At 54.3% G+C, this 18,863-nt stretch overlaps 1 protein-coding gene across 2 annotated transcripts in view; it reads left to right on the top strand.

Annotated features, from left to right (window-relative positions):
* THRA (thyroid hormone receptor, alpha) overlaps nucleotides 1-18,863 on the top strand; it is a 30,064-nt gene that overhangs the window by 444 nt on the left and 10,757 nt on the right. The window contains exons 1-4 of one of the 2 annotated variants that reach the window (XM_011929856.1): nucleotides 5,741-5,845; nucleotides 11,068-11,416; nucleotides 13,755-13,822; nucleotides 14,392-14,492. In XM_011929856.1, the coding sequence (XP_011785246.1) occupies nucleotides 11,364-11,416; nucleotides 13,755-13,822; nucleotides 14,392-14,492 (222 nt within the window). In that variant the 5' untranslated portion in view covers nucleotides 5,741-5,845; nucleotides 11,068-11,363. Of the gene's footprint in view, nucleotides 1-5,740; nucleotides 5,846-11,067; nucleotides 11,417-13,754; nucleotides 13,823-14,391; nucleotides 14,493-18,863 lie in introns of those variants that run through there. The other variant, XM_011929855.1, reaches the window with a different exon arrangement.

Below are 18,863 nucleotides of genomic sequence, written 5' to 3'. Positions count from 1 at the left end.
TGCGCCGGAGGCCTGCCCCCCCCAGCCCCCACCCCTGGCCTCTGAGGCCGATTGGCCTTTGCAAAGCTGCCTCCAGCTGCGGAGGGCAGTATGAGTGCGGTGGCGGTGGTGGGCTTGCATGGGTCCTGGGAGAGGGAAGTTCCCCCCCTCGCTTCACCCGCCTCCCAGTTGAGCATGGCTGTCTGGTTGCAACACTCCTAATTGCAAAAACGCGGCTGTTGGGGGGAATGTGTGTGTGGAGGGGGTGTACTTGATGGTGCCTAGATGATTAGGAGAGTTGCTGGCTGGGGAGGACAGGGAGAAATGGACCTGTTTGTGTACCCCACCTTGTTTCCCTCCCCTTGCAACGTGTCTCTGGTGCCCCTTGTGCATCTGGGGCCCTCCCTTGTCCAGCGTGAAAAGAAAGGCCTGGGGGGATGACGGGGGCAATTGAAAGAACCATGTTCCAGGGGTGGGGGTGGGGGACACAGAAGGAAAGACAGTGAGGTGGGAGCCTGCCCCTCAGTGCTGCCTTTGGCTCCAGGAGGGGGAGGGGATGCAGGGGGCTGTTGTCCAAAATGAGGGGGGGAAGCAAAAGTGACATGCAGACACAGGGATATGTCCACACAGACAGCCACATGCACACCCAGGGACACCCAGGCGGACTCAAGGACAGGAGCTACTGGACACACCCACATGGGGACAAGGGAAGAGGCAGGCTGCTGCTGCACTGTGGAGCTCAGAGGGGTGGGATATACCCACGGGAGACCAAGAGCATGGGGACCGACCCATGCACATACCCACCCACGCACAGGGTCACACGGAGATGCTGTCACACACTGGGGCAAGGAGGAGTTGCTGTCACCCACACATAAAAAGTCGCTGTCACATGCATGCATGCACACAGAGCAATTGCACACAGCCGCACAATTACAAAAGACCCTGTCACTCACAGGCACACACGTGCTCGCATGAGCCCAGTCACACAGACATCATTGCTTGCCGTGACAGTCGCTGTCACTCAGTCAGATGCAAACACAGTTACACATCAACACACGTATACACAACTTAGCAACAAGTATTTTCCTGGACTCTTACTGTGGAACTCTGAGGTTCTGCAGGCAACAAAACCCTTGCTCCCAAGAATATTAAATTTGGCTGTATGAAAAGGTGTTCCTGCCTAGTGGTGCAAAGCCTGCATTCCTAATGACATGTTCTTGGTCTCTATCGCTTGAGATACCACCCTACTAGACAGTGAGCTCTTAGAGACCTGGGAGAATCACTTAAAGAGCTCTGGATGCCACCCAGAGCCTAGCACAAGGGCTGCTCTGTAAATACTTGTGAGCTGATTGACTGTGGAACCTGCAGACACAGGTGCACTCATTTGCACATGGTCCCTTGAACTAAGGTACAGAACGAGTTCATGAGGCCCAGGTCCCCACAGTTGCAGGTCCACACCAACAGTCGTGTCCACACAACCCCAGATGCACACAACTGTAGCCTGTGCAGCCAAGCACACACTTAGATGCACACAATCACAGACTTTTCCCCTTCAGCTTCCTCCTCCCTTTTTCCTCTAGGCTCAGCCACTGTGCGGGAATGGGCTGTTTTTTTTTTTCTTTTTTTTTCTTTTTTCTTTCTTTCTTTTAGAGGGACAGAGAAACAAGAGCAAAGACAGTGGGTTCAGGGGGGTTCCAGAGGGCCGAGTCATGGGCTCAAAGCAGTATCCAGTGACTTCTAGAAGCTGGGATTCTCTTGACTGCTGGGGGAGGGGAGAGCTGCTCTTCTCCCTACCCTAAAAGCTCTGGGGTAGCTAACTGCCCCTGCTCTGAGTCATTTGCCTGGGCCTTTCTTGGGAACAGTCACCCCCAGCTGAGTTCCTGCGTCCCACCTTGAGTCTGGCCCTTTTTCCCACCTGGACCCTCCTGTCCAAACTTGGAAGCTTTCCTTAAGAGGCCATCGGCTGGCGAGTGTCTGTATGAGTGATGTGTATTTTTGACTTGGAATTTCTCTCTAACTCTGTCTCTCTCTCTCTTGCTCTGTCTTGCAGTGTCTGATTCTCCCTCTCTCTCTCCTTTTTTCTCTGCCAGTCTGTAACCCTCTCTCACCCTGTCGCTACCCCCCGTCTACCCCTGTCCTTGTCTCAGAGCTGGGGACTGGCAGCAATGTTCTTCATACTTTTCCAGTTGTTAATACCCAAGCTCCGCCCATCTGCCCCCCCTGCGCAGCCTCTGGGGTCAGCTTGAGGTTGGGGTGGGGGGCGGGGGGCTCAGCTGGCTGCTCAGGACTTCCTGCACTTCCTTAGTGCTGCAGCTGTGGCCAGCAAGTTTTAGGGGCTGGGAATGGGGGAAGGCGGGGGGGTCAGCCACTGCCCATGCTGACCCCTCGGGCCTGCATGTCTGGAGACACCAGTTCTGTGGGCACCCTCAGGGTGCAGGCTGCAGCCAGCTAGCAGCTCTTAAGCAAGCCCCCCCACACTGGCCCAAGCTGGAAAAGAACCGCCTCCATGGGCAGTGGGGTAGCTGGCAGGACCCTGCTGAGTTGGGTCCACTGCAGGGCTCACAATGGCCTTTCTCCACACCCCTGGCAGCTGAGGCCCACCTCAGAGATGCCCAACAGCTGTGTCCTCTTTGCCCAGCCTCAGGGCCTGGTTCTGAGGGCACAGCTGCCCAGACTAAATGTGTGCTAAGTGAGGCCCTCCCACCCATGAGTGCAGGTTCCAGCCTAGAAGGGGTACCTCTTCCGGAGAGGGAATTTGAGGAGGGGGAACTGGGGTAGGAGACACAGAGCCCAGGGGCACCAAGCACTTCTCGCCATGCCCCCCTGTAGCCTTGGCCTATTTGGAGGTGGAGGCACTTGGCAGAGAACCCACAGGGCAGCTACAAAGGGGAAGGACTGAGGCTTGATCTCAGGGAACATATAGCTGGATGAAAGAACAAGGCATTGGGCTGGGCACAGCGGCTCACGCCTGTAATCCCAGCACACTGGGAGGCCGAGGCAGGCGGATCACCTGAGGTCAGGAGTTCAAGACCAGCTTGACCAAGATGGTGAAACCCCATCTCTACTAAAAATACAAAATTAGTTGGGCATGGTGGCGGGCTCCTGTAATCCCAGCTACTCAGGAGACTGAGGCAGGAGAATCGCTTGAACCCGGGAGGTGGAGGTTGCAGTGAGCTGAGATTGTACCACCGTACTACAGCCTAGGCAACAGAGTGAGACTCTGTCTCAAAAAAAAAAAAAGAAAAAGAAAGAACAAGGCATTATTTCTCAAGCAGGTGATATGCCATCATAGCCAAGAGCAGGGATGATGATGACGATGATGATGGTCATGATTGACCTGGACTGCCTGGGTCTGAATCCCAGCTCTGTCACTCGCTGGTTGTGTGACTCTGAGCAAGTGATTTAACTTCCCTGTTGCCTTATCTGTAAATTGGGGATGATCATATCTACCTCATTTAGCTTTTTTGAGGAAAAATGTTTTTTTTTTTTTTTTTTGACGGAGTCTCGCTCTATCGCCCAGCCTGGAGTGCAGTGGCCGGATCTCAGCTCACTGCAAGCTCCGCCTCCTGGGTTTTAGGCCATTCTCCTGCCTCAGCCTCCCGAGTAGCTGGGACTACAGGCGCCCGCCACCTCGCCCGGCTAGTTTTTTGTGTTTTTTGTATTTTTTAGTAGAGATGGGGTTTCACCGGGTTAGCCAGGATGGTCTCGATCTCCTGACCTCGTGATCCGCCCGTCTCGGCCTCCCAAAGTGCTGGGATTACAGGCTTGAGCCACCGCGCCTGGCCGAGGAAAAATGTTTTTAAAAGTGCCTAGTTCATAACAAACTGTATATGTGAGCGGTTGTGATGGATGCAGGAAGCTGTGGGCCTGGGGTCTCCCAGATTTCTTACAGTAGCTTGGTAGAGAATTGGATCTCCTAGACATCAGTGAGACTGGGGCCTGGGGCAGTGGGTCTCCAATTTCCAGCCTTCTCACCCTCATGTAATCTTTTCCTCCCAGACAAATTTTTGCAACCTGGAATGAGTGTATGGGAAAGAGCCCAAGACAGGCCCCTCTGCCCCACCCTCCTTTCACCCTCGCCCTTCAGCTTACAAGGAGCCCTTGGCCCCTCAGCCTGGGACACACCCCACCAGCTGGGGGCACCTGCATAAATCTCTGGGCATCACTGCATCTCTGTTCAGAGTCTGAGCTCTGGGGGTGGGAGAGAAAGAACAGGGAAAGGTGTCCCCTCTCTTTCTTATGTGTGGGCTCGAAGAGGAGGCGGTGCCCTTCCTCCCTCCTGGGAGCCCAGCATTGGTCAACCAGGACCCAGCCGTGGCTGATAGGCACCAGATTCCCCTCCCCCCCCCCATGGAGTGGTACTTAGTGTGAAAGGTGGTGGCAGAGAGAAACTGAGGCACTGAGTAAGGACCAGTGTGGTGGGCACAGCACTTTGAGATTCAGCATCTGTCCTAGGTTGCCTCTTTCCCTTTGTGAGTCTGGTGATCAGGATCCCCCCTCCAAACCCCTTTTATTTAGCCCTGCCCTTCAAGGTGAAGCAAGGACAATGGGAGGATACCCTGTAGGGGTGACGGGAAGCCTTTGGAGTGGGAACCAATCTCAACTCTAGTTCTCGGCCGGGTGCAGTGGCTCATGCCTGTAATCCAAATATTTTGGGAGACCAAGGCAGGAGGATCACTTGAGGCCAGAAGTTCATGATCAGCCTGATCAACATAGTGAGACCCCATCTCTAAAAAAACTTAAAAGTTAGCCAGGCGTGGTGGCGCATGCCTGTGTTACCAGCTACTTGGGAGGCTGAGGCTGGAGGATCACTTCAACCTGGAAGGTCGAGGCTGCGGTGAGCTGTGATTGTGCCACTGAACTCTAGCCTGAATAACAGAGTGAGACCCCCCTACACACATATCCTCTCCAAGAAAAACCCAACTTTAGTTCTCATTGCTGCAAAGGTGCCTAGGGGACTTTGGAGAAGTTTTGTGTCTCTTGGGGAGGGAGGCAAGCATGACCATGGTGGGAATGTCACTGACTGAGAGTTGGGAGGCCTGGCTTTTGACGTTCACTAGTTGTATGACTTTGGGCCTAGGTTTTCATTATCTAGAGACAATGGTTCCTGTCTCACTCAGGGTGAGAGCAAATAACACAAGGTGGGATGACCCCTGTGTTCAATCCATGTTGCATCCTGGCATGGTGAGCAATGCCTGTGGATTCTCCTTTCTTCCCAGAGCCTGGCACATGCCAGGGTGGGGCATACATATGCTGCCTGGAACCAGAGACAGTTCTCAGTCTCTCACTGAAGCATCTGGGGCTGGTGTGTGGTGGGAGCACATGTGGCTGCACCTTGGTGTCATTTGGCAGGCCAAAGCTGGGGTCATAGGGACCTCACTCTGGTATGCCATTGTGTGAGGTGGTCCAGAGGGAGGGTCAGAAGTTTGCTGGGTAGACAAGGGAAGCAAGATGGGTGTTACTGGTGCACAGGAAATACTATCCTTGCTTCCCTGTTTTGGGGGTGGGCGTTAAAGGTTGGTACCAAAGGCACAGCCATGCCCCTCAGCAGTGGCTAAGAGCAGAATGATTGAACCAAGGCCCTGGCCCACCTCCTCCTCCTTCTCTCTTCCTCTTCTAAGGAAGAGATCTGCTCTTGGCTCCCAGAGCCCCAGCTGCCTGTTTCTTTTTCTCTTTTACCAGGCAAGGGGGTGGGGGAACAGGGGAACCAAGGCTTTGGTGTCTTTCGGCATTTTTGTACACATCAGTGAGTGGGTGTGTTGTGCACGCATCCATGTGAGAGTGTTTTTGTGCATGTGTGGGCTGGGGAGGGCTCTGAATATCTCCTGGAACGGTACCCAGAGCCCTGTGGCTCTGCGCATGCGGGGTGAGTGTGTGTGTCTGCACGTGTCCGTGTGTGTGCCGGAGACTCAGCTGCATTCACGCGCGCACTCTCTCCCTCCCTCTCCCTCTCTCTCTCTCTCTCTCTCTCCCCTCCTCCCTCTCTCCCTCCCTCCCTCCCTCTCTCCCTCCCTCCCTTCCTCTTCCCTGTCCCTCTCTTTCCCCCTCCCCCCTCTCTCTCCCTCCTTCTCTCCCTCCCTCTCTCTCTCTCACACACACACACTCAATCTTTCTCTCTTCCCTCCCCCTTCCTCCTTCCTTCCTATTCCCTCCCTCCTCGCTTTCTCTCCCTGTCTCTCTATCTCTGTCTCTGTCTCTCTCTCTCTGCCTCTGCCAGTTCTGCTTGGGTAGGGGCTAGCTCCTGCCTCTGGGGTGCCTGGGAGAACATCCCTGCCTTTCTTTCCCTCTCCACCATTCCCTCCCCTCCTGGGCCATGCTCCTCAAGGCTTGCAGGCAACTTCCTCTGCTGCCTTAGATGAGGGAGTGAGGAGGGAGGACCCCAAGCCTTGTGCCCATGGTGCCATCTGCAGCAAGTGCCTTGGCCCCGTGACATTCATGCCTCTAGCATTCAGCTGCCCCAGCTCCCAGCTCCAATTACCCACTGGCTGCTGGGGGAGGGTGGGGAGAATATGCCTTGCCCAGCTTGGGGGTGCTCCTGCTTCTGCTTTCTTGGCTACTTGGATCTCCTGCCTCCGCTCCTGAGGGGAATTGGGCAGGGGGGCGTGAAGTTCTGTGGGCTGATAAGGAGGGGCTGAGTTCTCCAGTATGGGTGTGGGCATGACCACCCACCAGTGGTCATGGGGGATGGATGTGACCTGGGAGGAGACCTCCAGACCTGGGCACCCACCTTGATGCCTGTCTGGAGCTGGTCCAGGCAGGAGGAGGGAGAGGAGAGCAGCAGGTGGGTGAGGCTGTGGGGGAGCCGGGTGGGAAGCACAGTCTTTGATGTTAATACTGGGCATCTGGCCCAAGTCAAGGCTGCTGTTTATGTCTTTCTGTCTCTGACCTGCAGGGGGGGTTTCCTGTTATATTCTTTTGGGGTAGGGTGGGGAGGATCCTTTGTTTAAGTAACCAATCTCCCCCTTATGAGGATCCCCACCCCATCTCCCATTCTCTAGCCTGTAAGGTCCCACAGTGGCTAGGTGATGAGTCACTGCCCCCCAGCTCCAGACCTGTCTCTTGGGGGCCCAGTGAGAGCTCACCAAGGGGTGCTGCCTCCCCTCCTCCCGTCTCCCCCATGCCTGCCAGGCTGGGGCCCTGAGTCTGTGTGTACTCCTCTGCCACATCACACCTGCCAAATAGTACCTTCCTTCCCGCCTTCACTCCTCCTCTCCTTCCTGGCACTAGGATAACAGAGAGTTGGGTGGGGCAGCCCTGCTCAATCCATACCTGAGAATAGAACGGGGTATGGGAAAGGAGAGGGAGTCTCAGTCCTAGAGAGGCCTCTGCCCCTCATCGTGGGGGCACGTGTCGCTGCTGCAGCACCGCCACCACCACAGACTCCCGGGGGCCCTTGGTGTGGGTGGCTGCCTGTGGTGCCCATGTTGGCATGGGGGGCAGTGCTACCCACAGACGCCTGTGCCCATGCATGCCCATTTATGTGTCTGGGCCACAGCGGCCACCTTGGCCCCTCAGCATCGCCGTTCCTGGCTCCCATGGTGGGAGGCTGGGTGATCAGGAGTGGGTGGTGGGGGAGGGATCTCCCCCCACCCTAGCAGCAGGCAGAGGGGAAGGGGAGAGGGAGGTGTGAACCTACCCACAGCACTATTAATAGCCCACATGCCAGGCCACCAACAACCAGCTGTCACCGTGGAAACCATTCCTACGCCCCCCTCCCCCCAGCCTGCATGGGGTGGGACTTAGGGTATGAAGCCCCCCCCCATCTTTCTTTGTTACCTTTCTCTCTTTGTCTCCCCTCCTTCATGTGTCTCTCCTCCCTTTATCTGTCCTCCTTTCTACCTCATCCCTTCTCCCCATCCCCCATCTCTGGCTCCCCTTTCTTCCTCTCCCTCTACTGCCTTGTCACCCCTAGCCCTACCCCAGCCCTGTCCCATTTCTTTGTTCTTCCCCCTCCTCTCTTCTTCCTTCTTTCCCCCACCAGCCTTTTTACCCCTCCTCTCGTCTTTCTACCCTTTTCTCAGCCACCCTGCCTGTACTGTCCCTGTAGCTGGCAAGGAGGGCTGGGCTTTCTTCAGAGCACTAAGGACAAAGTTCAGGGGCCCCAGAAAGGTGGGGCCAAAGCCCAGAGCAGATATGCAGGAGGGTTAATGCGAATAGTGTTGGGGGTTAGATCCTGGGGACAGACAGAAACCCCCCCCGGCAGCCCCAGGAGTCCTTTGGGGGTGTCCTCAGATCCACAGGACTGCAGAGTGGGACGGCCCGGCAGTGGGAACCTGGCGGGGCGCCTGTGGATGCCGCATTGGCCCTGTGTCCCTGTCCCCCCATGGCAGAAGCACTTAAGCTTAATGAAATGCTTCCCCCTCCGCAGGCACTTTGCCTACACTGCCACCCAGCAGCTCTCATCTCACAAGGAGGGAGTGGGTGGCCAGGCCAGCCGACAGGTGGGTCTTGCTGTCCTGCTGTCCAGCCTGGGCACAGAACCCCATAGCTCCGCCCCCTCAGCCTCCTTGGGGTGGGGCCTCCCTCACCTCTGCAGAGGAGGTGCTGGGAAGGAGTTTGAGGAGTTAAGCTGGACTCTGGAGGAGGGGAGAGAGGCTGCCCTTCATTGTGGGTACCCCTGCCCCATGCCCCTTACCCGCTGACCTTTTTCTGCCCACTGCTAACACAGGCTCACGTGGTGTGTGTCTCCCCGATGTGTGTCTTCCCGCGTGCTGGGCCCTCTGCCTCGCCTCGGTATCACCCCAAAGGCCCAAGTGTGTCCCTGGAGAGATGCCAAGGAGTCCCCAGGGGTTCCAGCCTCTTGCTGGGTACCCAGTGAGGGTGCCTGAGGCAGACAAGGGCAGCACCTTGCTCCTCTGCCCACTACGAGGGGCTTACTGTAGCCTGGGCTGCGCTGACCAGCACCAGGGCACCGTTCAGTTCAACAGAGGGGTAGGGCGGAGAGCAAGCCTGCTCCTCCCCCCCAGCGGGCACGTGCAGGCCCTTGGCAGTACCCAGACACATTTGGAGTTAAGGCTGGGCAGGAGAGAGGGAAGGGGAAATAAACATGGTGGCTTAGGTTGGCACTGCCCCAGTTCTGCAATGTAGCAACTGGTAAGTGGCAGGGGCCTGGGGGAGGGGGCCCTCAGGAGCCCTGGCCTGGAGCAGGAGCTGCCCATGCCATGTGGTTGCTGCTGGTGTTCCCTGCCCAGCCCGGCCCACAGCAGCCAATGCTCATTCCTGCACACACTGGTCCTCCTCGGCTACCCCCGGGGCCTGCTACCCGCGGCTGCCCCTCTCTCAGCATGCCCACTCCTGTGCCTGCCTCCTCCCCTCCCCGGGGGTGCTTGGGCCTCCGGCTGGCGAGTGGATTTTTCCAGCTTCTGTAAACAAGTGGTGGCAGTGTGCCAGGCGGGCAGGAGACAGGCGGGGGCAGCACCACAGCCAGGGTGTGCCAAGCACCGAGGCACAGCCTAGGGGGGAGACAGAGACACCCAGACCCAGAGAGAGAGAGACATTCAGACACAGACAGACAGACGTATGCAGGCAGCCTCGCTGGATGTGGAGTCAGAAGATCATCCTCTATTGTCCAGTCCAACCCCTGCAGCGGCCCTCGCCCCCTGCCCCTCACTGTCTGGCTGAGAGCATTAGGCCCCAGTGCCCAGCCCCTGGGCTTCCCCACCCACTCCTTCTCCTCCCCAACCTCCACCCCTTAGGGCTGGCTACGCCATTATAAATTTATAACAGGAATTTCTCCACAAGCCAAGAAAAACTTGACCTACTTTCTTGATGGCTCCCTGGGCTAAGGCTCCCTGCTCACGCCCCCCCACCCCAGTCTCCTGTCCAGCCCCCAGTGCCCAGTCCTGGTCTGGGGTGGGTATCAGAGGCAGAATGGACCATTTTTCTGTGCAATGCCCATGCTGTCCACACCACCGGCTTGCCTGGGTGCAGAGGCCCCATCCTGCTGCTGGCCCTGCCCAATCTGCTGACTTATCTCCCCGCCTCTCTTCCCACTCTGGCTCCTTATCAGCTCCTGGGGTTGGGGCCAGGGGGCCTAGGGGTGAGGTCTCATATGCAGCAGCCACGTGACAGAGGTTGAGGTCATATGTCGGGGAGCTGTACCCTTTGTCCCCCTCCTACCTGCCATACCTGCCTGTGTGCACACAGACAGTAAGCCACAGGTCTGTAGCCCAGGGTCAGAGGTGCAATGCTGTGGGACGTGGGAATGGTGGGCCCGGCTTGGCACTGCCCTGGACTCCAGGTAGCAGAACAAGGCTAGCATTAGGGCCAGGCCATGAGGCTTATCCGACAGCCACCTGCTTACTAGCTGTGTGAACTTGAGCGAATGATCAAACTTTCTGAGACTCAGTTTCCTCATCTGTGAAGTTCTCCTGCCCACTCTGGATGGCACAGATTATCTCTCCAGTTAACATGTGTTAGTTTCCTTTCCTTTCTCCCTTGCCATCCTGGTTGATAGCAGCTCAGCTAAACCAACTGAGAAGTCTGGTCCTCGGCCTGGGAAGTGGGATTCAAGAGCTTGTGTGGGAAGCTCTGGAGTCCCTGAGGGGCCAGAGCTGGGGATCAGAACTTGGCTGGCAGCGTGGGAGGTCAGTTCCCCACAGCTTTCAACATTTCTCTCTATTAAGGCACAAAGATGGGGATTCACACTCACTGCGTGCCGCTCTATGTCCCATCCCGCCTGTGCTCAAAACTGCTTGCCTCTGGTCCCCTCTTACCCCTATAATACAGAGAAATTTCAGGAAAACTTGTCTAGAGGGGTGGTAACAATAGCTAGTGTTTAATAGATGCTCATTAAGGGCCAGGCATTTGTCTGAATATGAAGACTGAGACATATTACCTAGTACGTGAGTGATCTCATTCTCTCCCTCCATTCCTTCCCATGTCTGGGGCTTAGGAGGAGGATCTCTGATCTCGCCTGCTGTACCTGTGATCTAAGGGATTATCCTGGTCCCCTCTCTGCGCCTGCCCTTCCTGCCCCCTGCTATCTTGTTATGGGTCCCCAAAGCCCCAAATGTTACCACCAGAGGGATCCTACCCACCTGCCCACCGTGACACCTTCTTACCCCTGCCTCTCTCTTCTGCCCACAGGGATCTTTGGACAGGACAAGACTCCGAAGCTACTCACCCAGCCCACAGCCCGGGACCCACAGACCCAGCTTGCCCCAGCCCTCCCACCTGCCACTCCCTGGCCCCTCCCACCGCCCGCCCCCCTGGGGGCGCAGGGCATGGTGTGAAAGGCCAAGTGCTGAGGCGGGTATCATGGGTGCTGTGCCCTAGGGCCTGGGTGGCAGGGGGTGGGTGGCCTGTGGGTGTGCCGGGGGGGCCAGTGTGCCCACCCCAGTCTCTTGGCGTGCTGGAGGGCATCCTGGATGGAATTGAAGTGAATGGAACAGAAGCCAAGCAAGGTGGAGTGTGGGTCAGACCCAGAGGAGAACAGGTAATGGGTTCAGCAATTAGGTCATGCCAGCTCCTAAGCAGCAGGCCTGGGCACCTGGCTGAACTGTCCTTTAGGCACCGCCGTTAAGCACCTCTGTGGGATGGACATGAGGCCAGCAAGCCTTTGCCTACCTCTGTCTGGCAGATGAGGTCAAGTTCAGATATGACAGGCACTTGGATTGAGAGATGCTCATTTTGAAGTGGGGAGTGATACAGAGCAGAGTAATTACAGGGAGCACATAAGGGGTCCTTCCCTAGACAGTGCTGAGCAGCCTCAGATGCCCCCAGCATCCCCTCCACCATTGCTGCACTCACCTTGAGCATGTGGGATCTAAACAGCCTTGCCATTTTCCTCCTCTCCCTGCCAGCCCATTTACTATCTGACCACAAGTGCGTTGTCCACAGGCTGCGGTTCACGTAGTATGACATTTCAGGGCACATGCACCAGTAACTATTGGTCACAGCCCATGCTTATATTTGGAATCTATTGGGAGCCCCACAAGCTCTTCCTTGTTCATGGCCAAGGGCGGGCACTGCAATGGGGCTCCTCCCAGAAAGTGCAAAACCATGACAATTTTGCTTCCACGTGGGTAAGGTGTCAGCCTTGCACATACACCAAGGGATGGTTACCTATGATCTGCATTGCCCTGGAGGAGCCCAGAGGGTCTCTGCCTTTTCCATCAGTTCCAAGTGGCACAGAGCTTTGTCCCAGTTGGCACGGTGCCGTGGGAGCTGGGTACAGCCTGTGCCTATGGCCAAGGAGAGGGTGGGGGTAGGGGTGCTCCGGGGAGCAGTGTGGCTGACTGTTTCCTAGGAGATCAGATCCCGAGCCAGGAAGCCAGAGGCCTGGCCAGGCAAAGCCCTAAGGCCCACAACTGGGTCCCTGGGGGGGTAGAGGAAGTAGATGGAACTCACAGCTGGGCAGGGCATGGGATAGCCCCCCTCCCCCAAAGCCTCACCCGAGGAAGGACTCTGAGGATGATCTGGCCTGTAGCTGTGTGGCTGTCACTTGCAGCCCCTGTGTCTCCCAGCTTAGGCTTCTGTGGGTCTGCAAGAGTCTACTCCTAAGGCTTGGAGAAAGGCAGGAATGCCAGTTCGTAGTCCCCTAAGACTGCAGCCCCTCCCCCATTGCCTTCCCCTCCCCCATGTCTATGCGCCACCTTGTGGCTATCTCTAGGACTGCACTCAGAGGCTGTGAGTCTGGTGGTAACTCCTGAAGCTGCCAGCTCAACTGGGACCTAGGTGGCCTGAGTTCCCCTGCACCCAACCCTCTGGAAGGCGTGAGGGAGACCTGACCTTTCAGCCTCGTAGGAAGTAGACGGGAGTAATCCCCAGGGGGCGTGGAGCACAGAGCTGTCTGTGACTGTGACCCTGGCCAAGGTCACTGTGTCAGTGTGTTGGGAGCTGCATCCGGCTCCAGGAGGAAGGGGCCTGCAACATGCCACACACGGGGTGGGTGCGGGAGCTTATACAATCCTTGCATGCATGTAGAGGGTTTATGTAACCTGTGTGCACTGAGGTTATGTAACATGTATGTGGAGAGCCTGGCAACATATATGTGCAGTGGCTGAGGGTTGCTAATAATACCTTGCACGGGGGGCTCAGTCCTGGCTCTGACTCCAGCTCATGGTGTCACCAGGCACAAGTAGGGTCTCAGTTTGCTGCTCTGTTAAATGGAGGCTGTGCAGAGGGCGACTCTAGTGTTTTCTATTGCTGTGGGTTATTTAGCATGTGTGTATGACCTGGAGCTCAAGCAACACGTGCACACTGGCGGGATGAGGGTGGTTTTATGAGGTGCCTGTGCAGAGTGTTGTGTAACACAGGGCCATATCCTAGAGGTTGTATAGCACATTTAAGAATGCCCTGAAAATTTCACAGATATGTCAGCCCTGGTGCGTACTCACCATCCGTGGGTTCATAGTGAAAGCTGCGTGGTTATTCATCTGCGCCGGTGTTATGTTGCATATGTATGTGTGTGTTCTAAAGGTTACATAGCTTTAAGCATATCCTGAGAATTCTTCCAGCGTATTTGTCGTGTACTGAAAAGATGAGGATGTCCTGCGGGTTATGGGTGCTTCAGGTCTTCTGGTGGGTGAATGTGTGTGTGTTGGGGCTCTAGAACATGCTTGTGCCACAGCCAAGCCCCTTATCTCTCTCCCCTGCAAATTCCAGATAGCTGGACCCTTTTAAGCATTGTCAGCTGACCCTGGGGGTGGGAGGTAGAATGAGGACACAAAATGGAAAGAATCAGGCCTTGGGGGGATTGTATAAGCCTCTCGGATGAGAAAGGGGCTACCCGAAGACTGCTCTGTGATTCTGCCCACTTTGCCCCCATCCAGTGCCAGGTCACCAGATGGAAAGCGAAAAAGAAAGAACGGCCAATGTTCCCTGAAAACCAGCATGTCAGGTGAGGCTGGCTGTGCGTGCCCCTTCTGCACGTCCCCAATCCCACCAAACCCAGCCAGGGCTCCCTCTGGACCTGGATGTGGAACAGTAGTTCCTGTGTTTCCTGGAGGGAGCTTCCTAGAGGGCTTGGGATGGACCTGTCTGGGGATGAGAAAGGTGATGATGGATGTGCCCAGCTTTTGAGGGTGGATTAGGTCAGGAAGGCCTCTTCCCTCCCCCTAATACTCTCATCTGAGGCCCCACCAGAATCAGGGTCTGAGCTGAAGGACTGAGGGGCTGTATTATCCCCAGTGAGCTGCTGAGATTTATTTTTCCCTCTCCACCATCCTCTGCCTTGTAGATAGAGCAAGAAGAAAGCCCTGAGTGGGCAGTCAGAAGAACTGAGATTCTTCATACTCTTAGGGCAGAGGATGGACAGGTTCACCTCCCGTCTCTCTAGGATTCTACCAGGGAGGCTGGGCTAGGAGAAGGGCCAGAAACAAAAAGTTGAGGGATGGGGAAAAGTGTGAGAGCCCCTCTGCTGGGACTTCAAGCCATGCCTGCCTTCCTCCATCCTTTCCTTCCTCCCAGGGTATATCCCTAGTTACCTGGACAAAGACGAGCAGTGTGTCGTGTGTGGGGACAAAGCAACTGGTTATCACTACCGCTGTATCACTTGTGAGGGCTGCAAGGTATGGAAGCTACCTCCTGCCCCTCCCCTGCCACCTGAGCCCCCGTCTTACTCCCTGTGTCACCTAAAGCCCACCTGTTAGGTCATCACTTTTTTTTTTTTCCTGAGACGGAGTCTCATTCTCATTGCCCAGGCTGGAGTGCAGTGGCGCGATCTCGGCTCACTGCAACCTCCGCCTTTGGGTTCAAGTGATTCCCCTACCTTGGCCTCCCGAGTAGCTGAGATTACAGGCATGCACCACCACACCCAGCTAATTTTTTTGTATTTTTAGTAGAGACGGGGTTTCACCAACATTGTTAGCCAGGCCGGTCTCAAACTCCTGACCTCAGGTGATCCACCCGTCTTGGCCTCCCAAAGTGCTGGGATTACAGGAGTGAGCCACCGTGCCTGGCTATTTTCTCTCCTCTTATTCATTCATTTGCTCATTCGTAACTCCTCCTCTGCCACTCACAGGAAAATTACCTAACTTCTTTGAGCCTTAGTTTCAGTTTCTTCATCTATAAAATGGGGATAATCATTCTCTCTATCTTATAGCATTGTTGGGAGAATGAAATAATTCACTTGAAGTGTTGAAAACAGTGCCACCGGGCGCTGTGGCTCTTGCCTAAAATCCCAGCCCTTTGGGAGGGAGGCCAAGGTGGGAGCATCCCTTGATCCCCCGAGTTTGAGACCAGCCTGGCCAACACAGTGAGACCCTGACTCTCCAAAATTAAAGAAGTTAGCTGGGTGTGGTGCCACATGCCTGTGGTCCCAGCCACTCAGGAGGCTGAGGTGGGAGGATTGCTTGAACCCAGAAAGTCAGGGCTGCATTGAACGGTGGTGGTGCCACTGCACTCCAGGCTGGGTGACAGAGCAAGATTCTGTCTCAAAATAAAATAACAAAATATAAAAAATAAAACAGTGCCACACCCATAAGAAGCATTTAATAAAAAATGCCAGCCATCACCCATTCATTCAGTGTGTTATTAGGTGTGAGAGTGTAGTACATACCCTGCCCTCAAGCTGCTCACAGCCTGTCAGAGAGAGACACAACTTGAAACAAACATCAGCAAACATCAGTGTTATTCAAAATGTGGTTCGTGGACCATCTGCCCTACTAGTTAAAATGCAGATTCCCAGGCTTCATCTTTTTTTTTTTTTTTTTGAGACGGCATCTTGCTCTGTTGCCCAGGCTGGAGTGCAATGGCATGATCTCGTCCCACTGCAACCTCACCTCCCAGATTCAAGCGATTCTCCTGCCTCAGCCTCCCGAGTAGCTGGGACTACAGGTGCCCACCACCATGCCCGGCTAATTTTTATATTTTTAATAGAGATGGGGTTTCACCATTTTGGCCAGGATGGTCTCGATCCCTTGACCTCGTGATTCGCCTGCCTCGGCCTCCCAAAGTGCTGGGATTACAGGCGTGAACCACCGCACCCAACCTGCCCAGGCTTCATCTTAACCCTACTCGCTCAGAACCCTTTTGTGGAGCCCAGGGGTCTTCCTTTTAACAGAATCCTGGAGTGTTTCCAATGCACCTGAAAGAGCAAGAGCCAGTGCTGGGGGTGTAGTAGGAGCTGGGAGCACAGAGGAGGAGAAGACAGCAGGTTCTTCCTGGCAGAGGGGACAACAAGGTCATAGACTTTGGGAGGCCTAACTGTTGTGTTTTGTTTTGTTTCTTTGAGACGGAGTCTTGCTCTGTTGCCCAGGCTGGAGTGCAGTGGTGCAGTCTTGGCTCACTGCAACCTCTGCCTCTGGGGTTCAAGCAGTTTTCTCTGCCTCAGCCTGGGTAGCTGGGATTAAAGGCACCTGCCATTAAGCCCGGCTAATTTTTGTATTTTTAGTAGAGATAGGGTTTCACCATGTTGGCCAGGCTGGTCTCGAACTCCTGACCTCAGGTGATCTGCCTACCTCTGCCTCCTAAAGTGCTTGAGAGGCCTAATTAGATTTCACTTTGATCCTTTCAGCCTGCATAGCCTTTCCAGGATCACCTCCTAAAAATTCAAGGCCTTCCAAGAAACAGAATTATTTAAATCTCAGCACTTTGGGAGTCCAAGGCAGGCAGATCACCTGAGGCTGCACTGTTTTCAACACTTCAAGTGAATTATCTGATTTAATTCTCCCAGCAGTGCTATCAGGTAGATAAAATGATTATCCCCATTTTATAGATGAAGAAACTGAGACTCAGATAGGTTCAGCTATTTTCCTGTGCGTGACAGAGAAGGGGTTATGAATGAGCAAATAAATGAATGAGTAAGGTCAGGAATTTGAGACAGGCCTGGCCAACATGATAAAACCCTATCTCTACTAAAAATACAAAAATTAGCCGGGTGTGGTGATGCATGCCTGTAATCCCAGCTACTTGGGAGGCTGAGGCAGGAGAATCTCTTGAACCCAGGAGATGGAGCTTGCAGTAAGAGCAGAGATTGCATCACTGCACTCCAAAGTGGGTGACAGAGCAATACTCTGTCTCAAAATAAAAATAAAAAAGAAAAGAAGCAGAATTATTTATATGTTAAAGGCCAGGTATGGTAGCTCACGCCTGTAATCCCAACACTTTAGGAGGCCAAGGCGGGAGGATTGCTTGAGCCCAGGAGTTTAAGAACAGCCTGGGCAACATAGTGAGACCCTGTCCCTACAAAAAAAATGTTAAAAGCAGCCAGGCATGGTGGTGCATGCACACCTGTGGTCCTAGCTACTCGGGCAGCTGAGGTAGGAGGATCACTTGAGGCTGAGAGGTCCAAGCTGCTGTGAGCTGTGATTATGCCATTGCACTCCAGCCTGGGTGACAGAACAAGACCCTGTCTCAAATAAAAAAGGAAAAAAAAAGTTAAGGCTTGAAGTTTCTCTTTCTTTCTTGTTATCAACCAAACCAAGACCATGAGGGATTTAGAGTTCCCTAGCAGTGGCAATACAATGCTGGAAACAATACAAACAGTGTAGCATAGAGAAAGGATCTTTTACTCTCATGGACATCTGAGTCCCAGGGAAGCACCCTGAAAAGACAGAGATGCCTTGGCCCCACCCTTGGAGAGTCTGATTTTGTAGTTCTGGGGTGAGACCCAGGAATCTGCATCTTTGGTAGGTGCTTTTGGTGATTTTTTTTTTTTTTTTCAAGACGGAGTTTTGCCCTGTCACCCAGGCTGGAGTGCAGTGGTGTGATCTCAGCTCACTGTGACCTCTGCCTCCCAGGTTCAAGCACTTCTCCTGCCTCAGCCTCCTGAGTATCTGGAATTACAGGCGCCTGCCACCACACCTGGCTAATTTTTTCACTTTTAGTAGAGACGAGGTTTCACGACGTTGGCCACGCTGGTCTCGAACTCCTGACCTTGTGATCCACCCACCTCAGCCTCCAAACCAAAGTGCTGGGATTACAGGCATGAGCCAACGTGCTCGGCTGCCTTTGGTGATTTTAATGCCACCTGGAATCTGAGAGCTCAGACCTTGGTGTCCCATACCTGAGGCTCAGTTCTGACTCTGCTACCCACTGGCCACATGACTTTGGGCAAATTGCTTCATCTCGCCAACCTTCAGTTTCCTTGTCTGCAGAGTGGAGGCAGTAACAGTTCCTACCCCATAGGGTTGTCCAGAGGGTTCAGAGTGATGTTCCATGAAAGACAAGGCTTATCTTTTGTGGGTTTTCTTGTTTTTGTTTTTGTTTTGAAATGGGGTCTCTTGTCACCCAGGTTGGAGTGCAGTGGTGCAATCATAGCTTACTGCAGCCTTGACCTCCTGGGCTCAAGCAATCCTAAGCAATCCTCCCTCCTCAGCTTCCAGAGTAACTGGGACTATAGGTGCACCTCACAAACCCTGGCCAATTTTTGTATTTTTAGTAGAGATGGAGTCTCACTATGTTGGACAGGCTGGCCTTGATCTTGAACTCCTGGCCTCAAGTAATCTGCCTGCCTCGGCTTCCCAAAATGCTGGGATTACAGGTGTGAGTCATTGTGCTTGGCCAGCAAGGCTTATCTTTACTAAGTGATTGACACATTGTAAACGTGAAAAAAATATTAATTCTTCATATTATTGGAATCATCTTGATTTTTGAGGTGTTTCCTTTAAAATAAAGGTGGGGCTGGGCCCAGTGGCTCACGCCTGTAATCCCAGCACTTTGGCAGGCCGAGGTGGGTGGATCGCCTGAGGTCAGGAGTTCAGACCAGCCTGGCCAACATGGTGAAACCCCATCTCTACTAAAAATACAAAAATTAGGCATGGTGGCAGGTGTCTATAATCCCAGCTACTCGGGAGGCTGAGGCAGGAGAATCGCTTGAACCTGGGAGGCTGAGGTTGCAGTGAGCCTAGATCGCGCCACTGCACTCCAGCCTGGATGACAGAGTGAGACTTTGTCTCAAAAAAAAAAAAAAAAAGAAAAGAAAATTTAAATTAAAAAAA

The sequence above is a fragment of the Colobus angolensis genome, unplaced genomic scaffold, assembly GCF_000951035.1.
Source record: "Colobus angolensis palliatus isolate OR3802 unplaced genomic scaffold, Cang.pa_1.0 Scaffold83, whole genome shotgun sequence".
In the NCBI taxonomy this organism is placed as follows: domain Eukaryota; kingdom Metazoa; phylum Chordata; class Mammalia; order Primates; family Cercopithecidae; genus Colobus; species Colobus angolensis.
The sequence above is the reverse complement of the archived record's forward strand: the minus strand, read 5'-3'. Positions and strand labels throughout refer to the sequence as shown.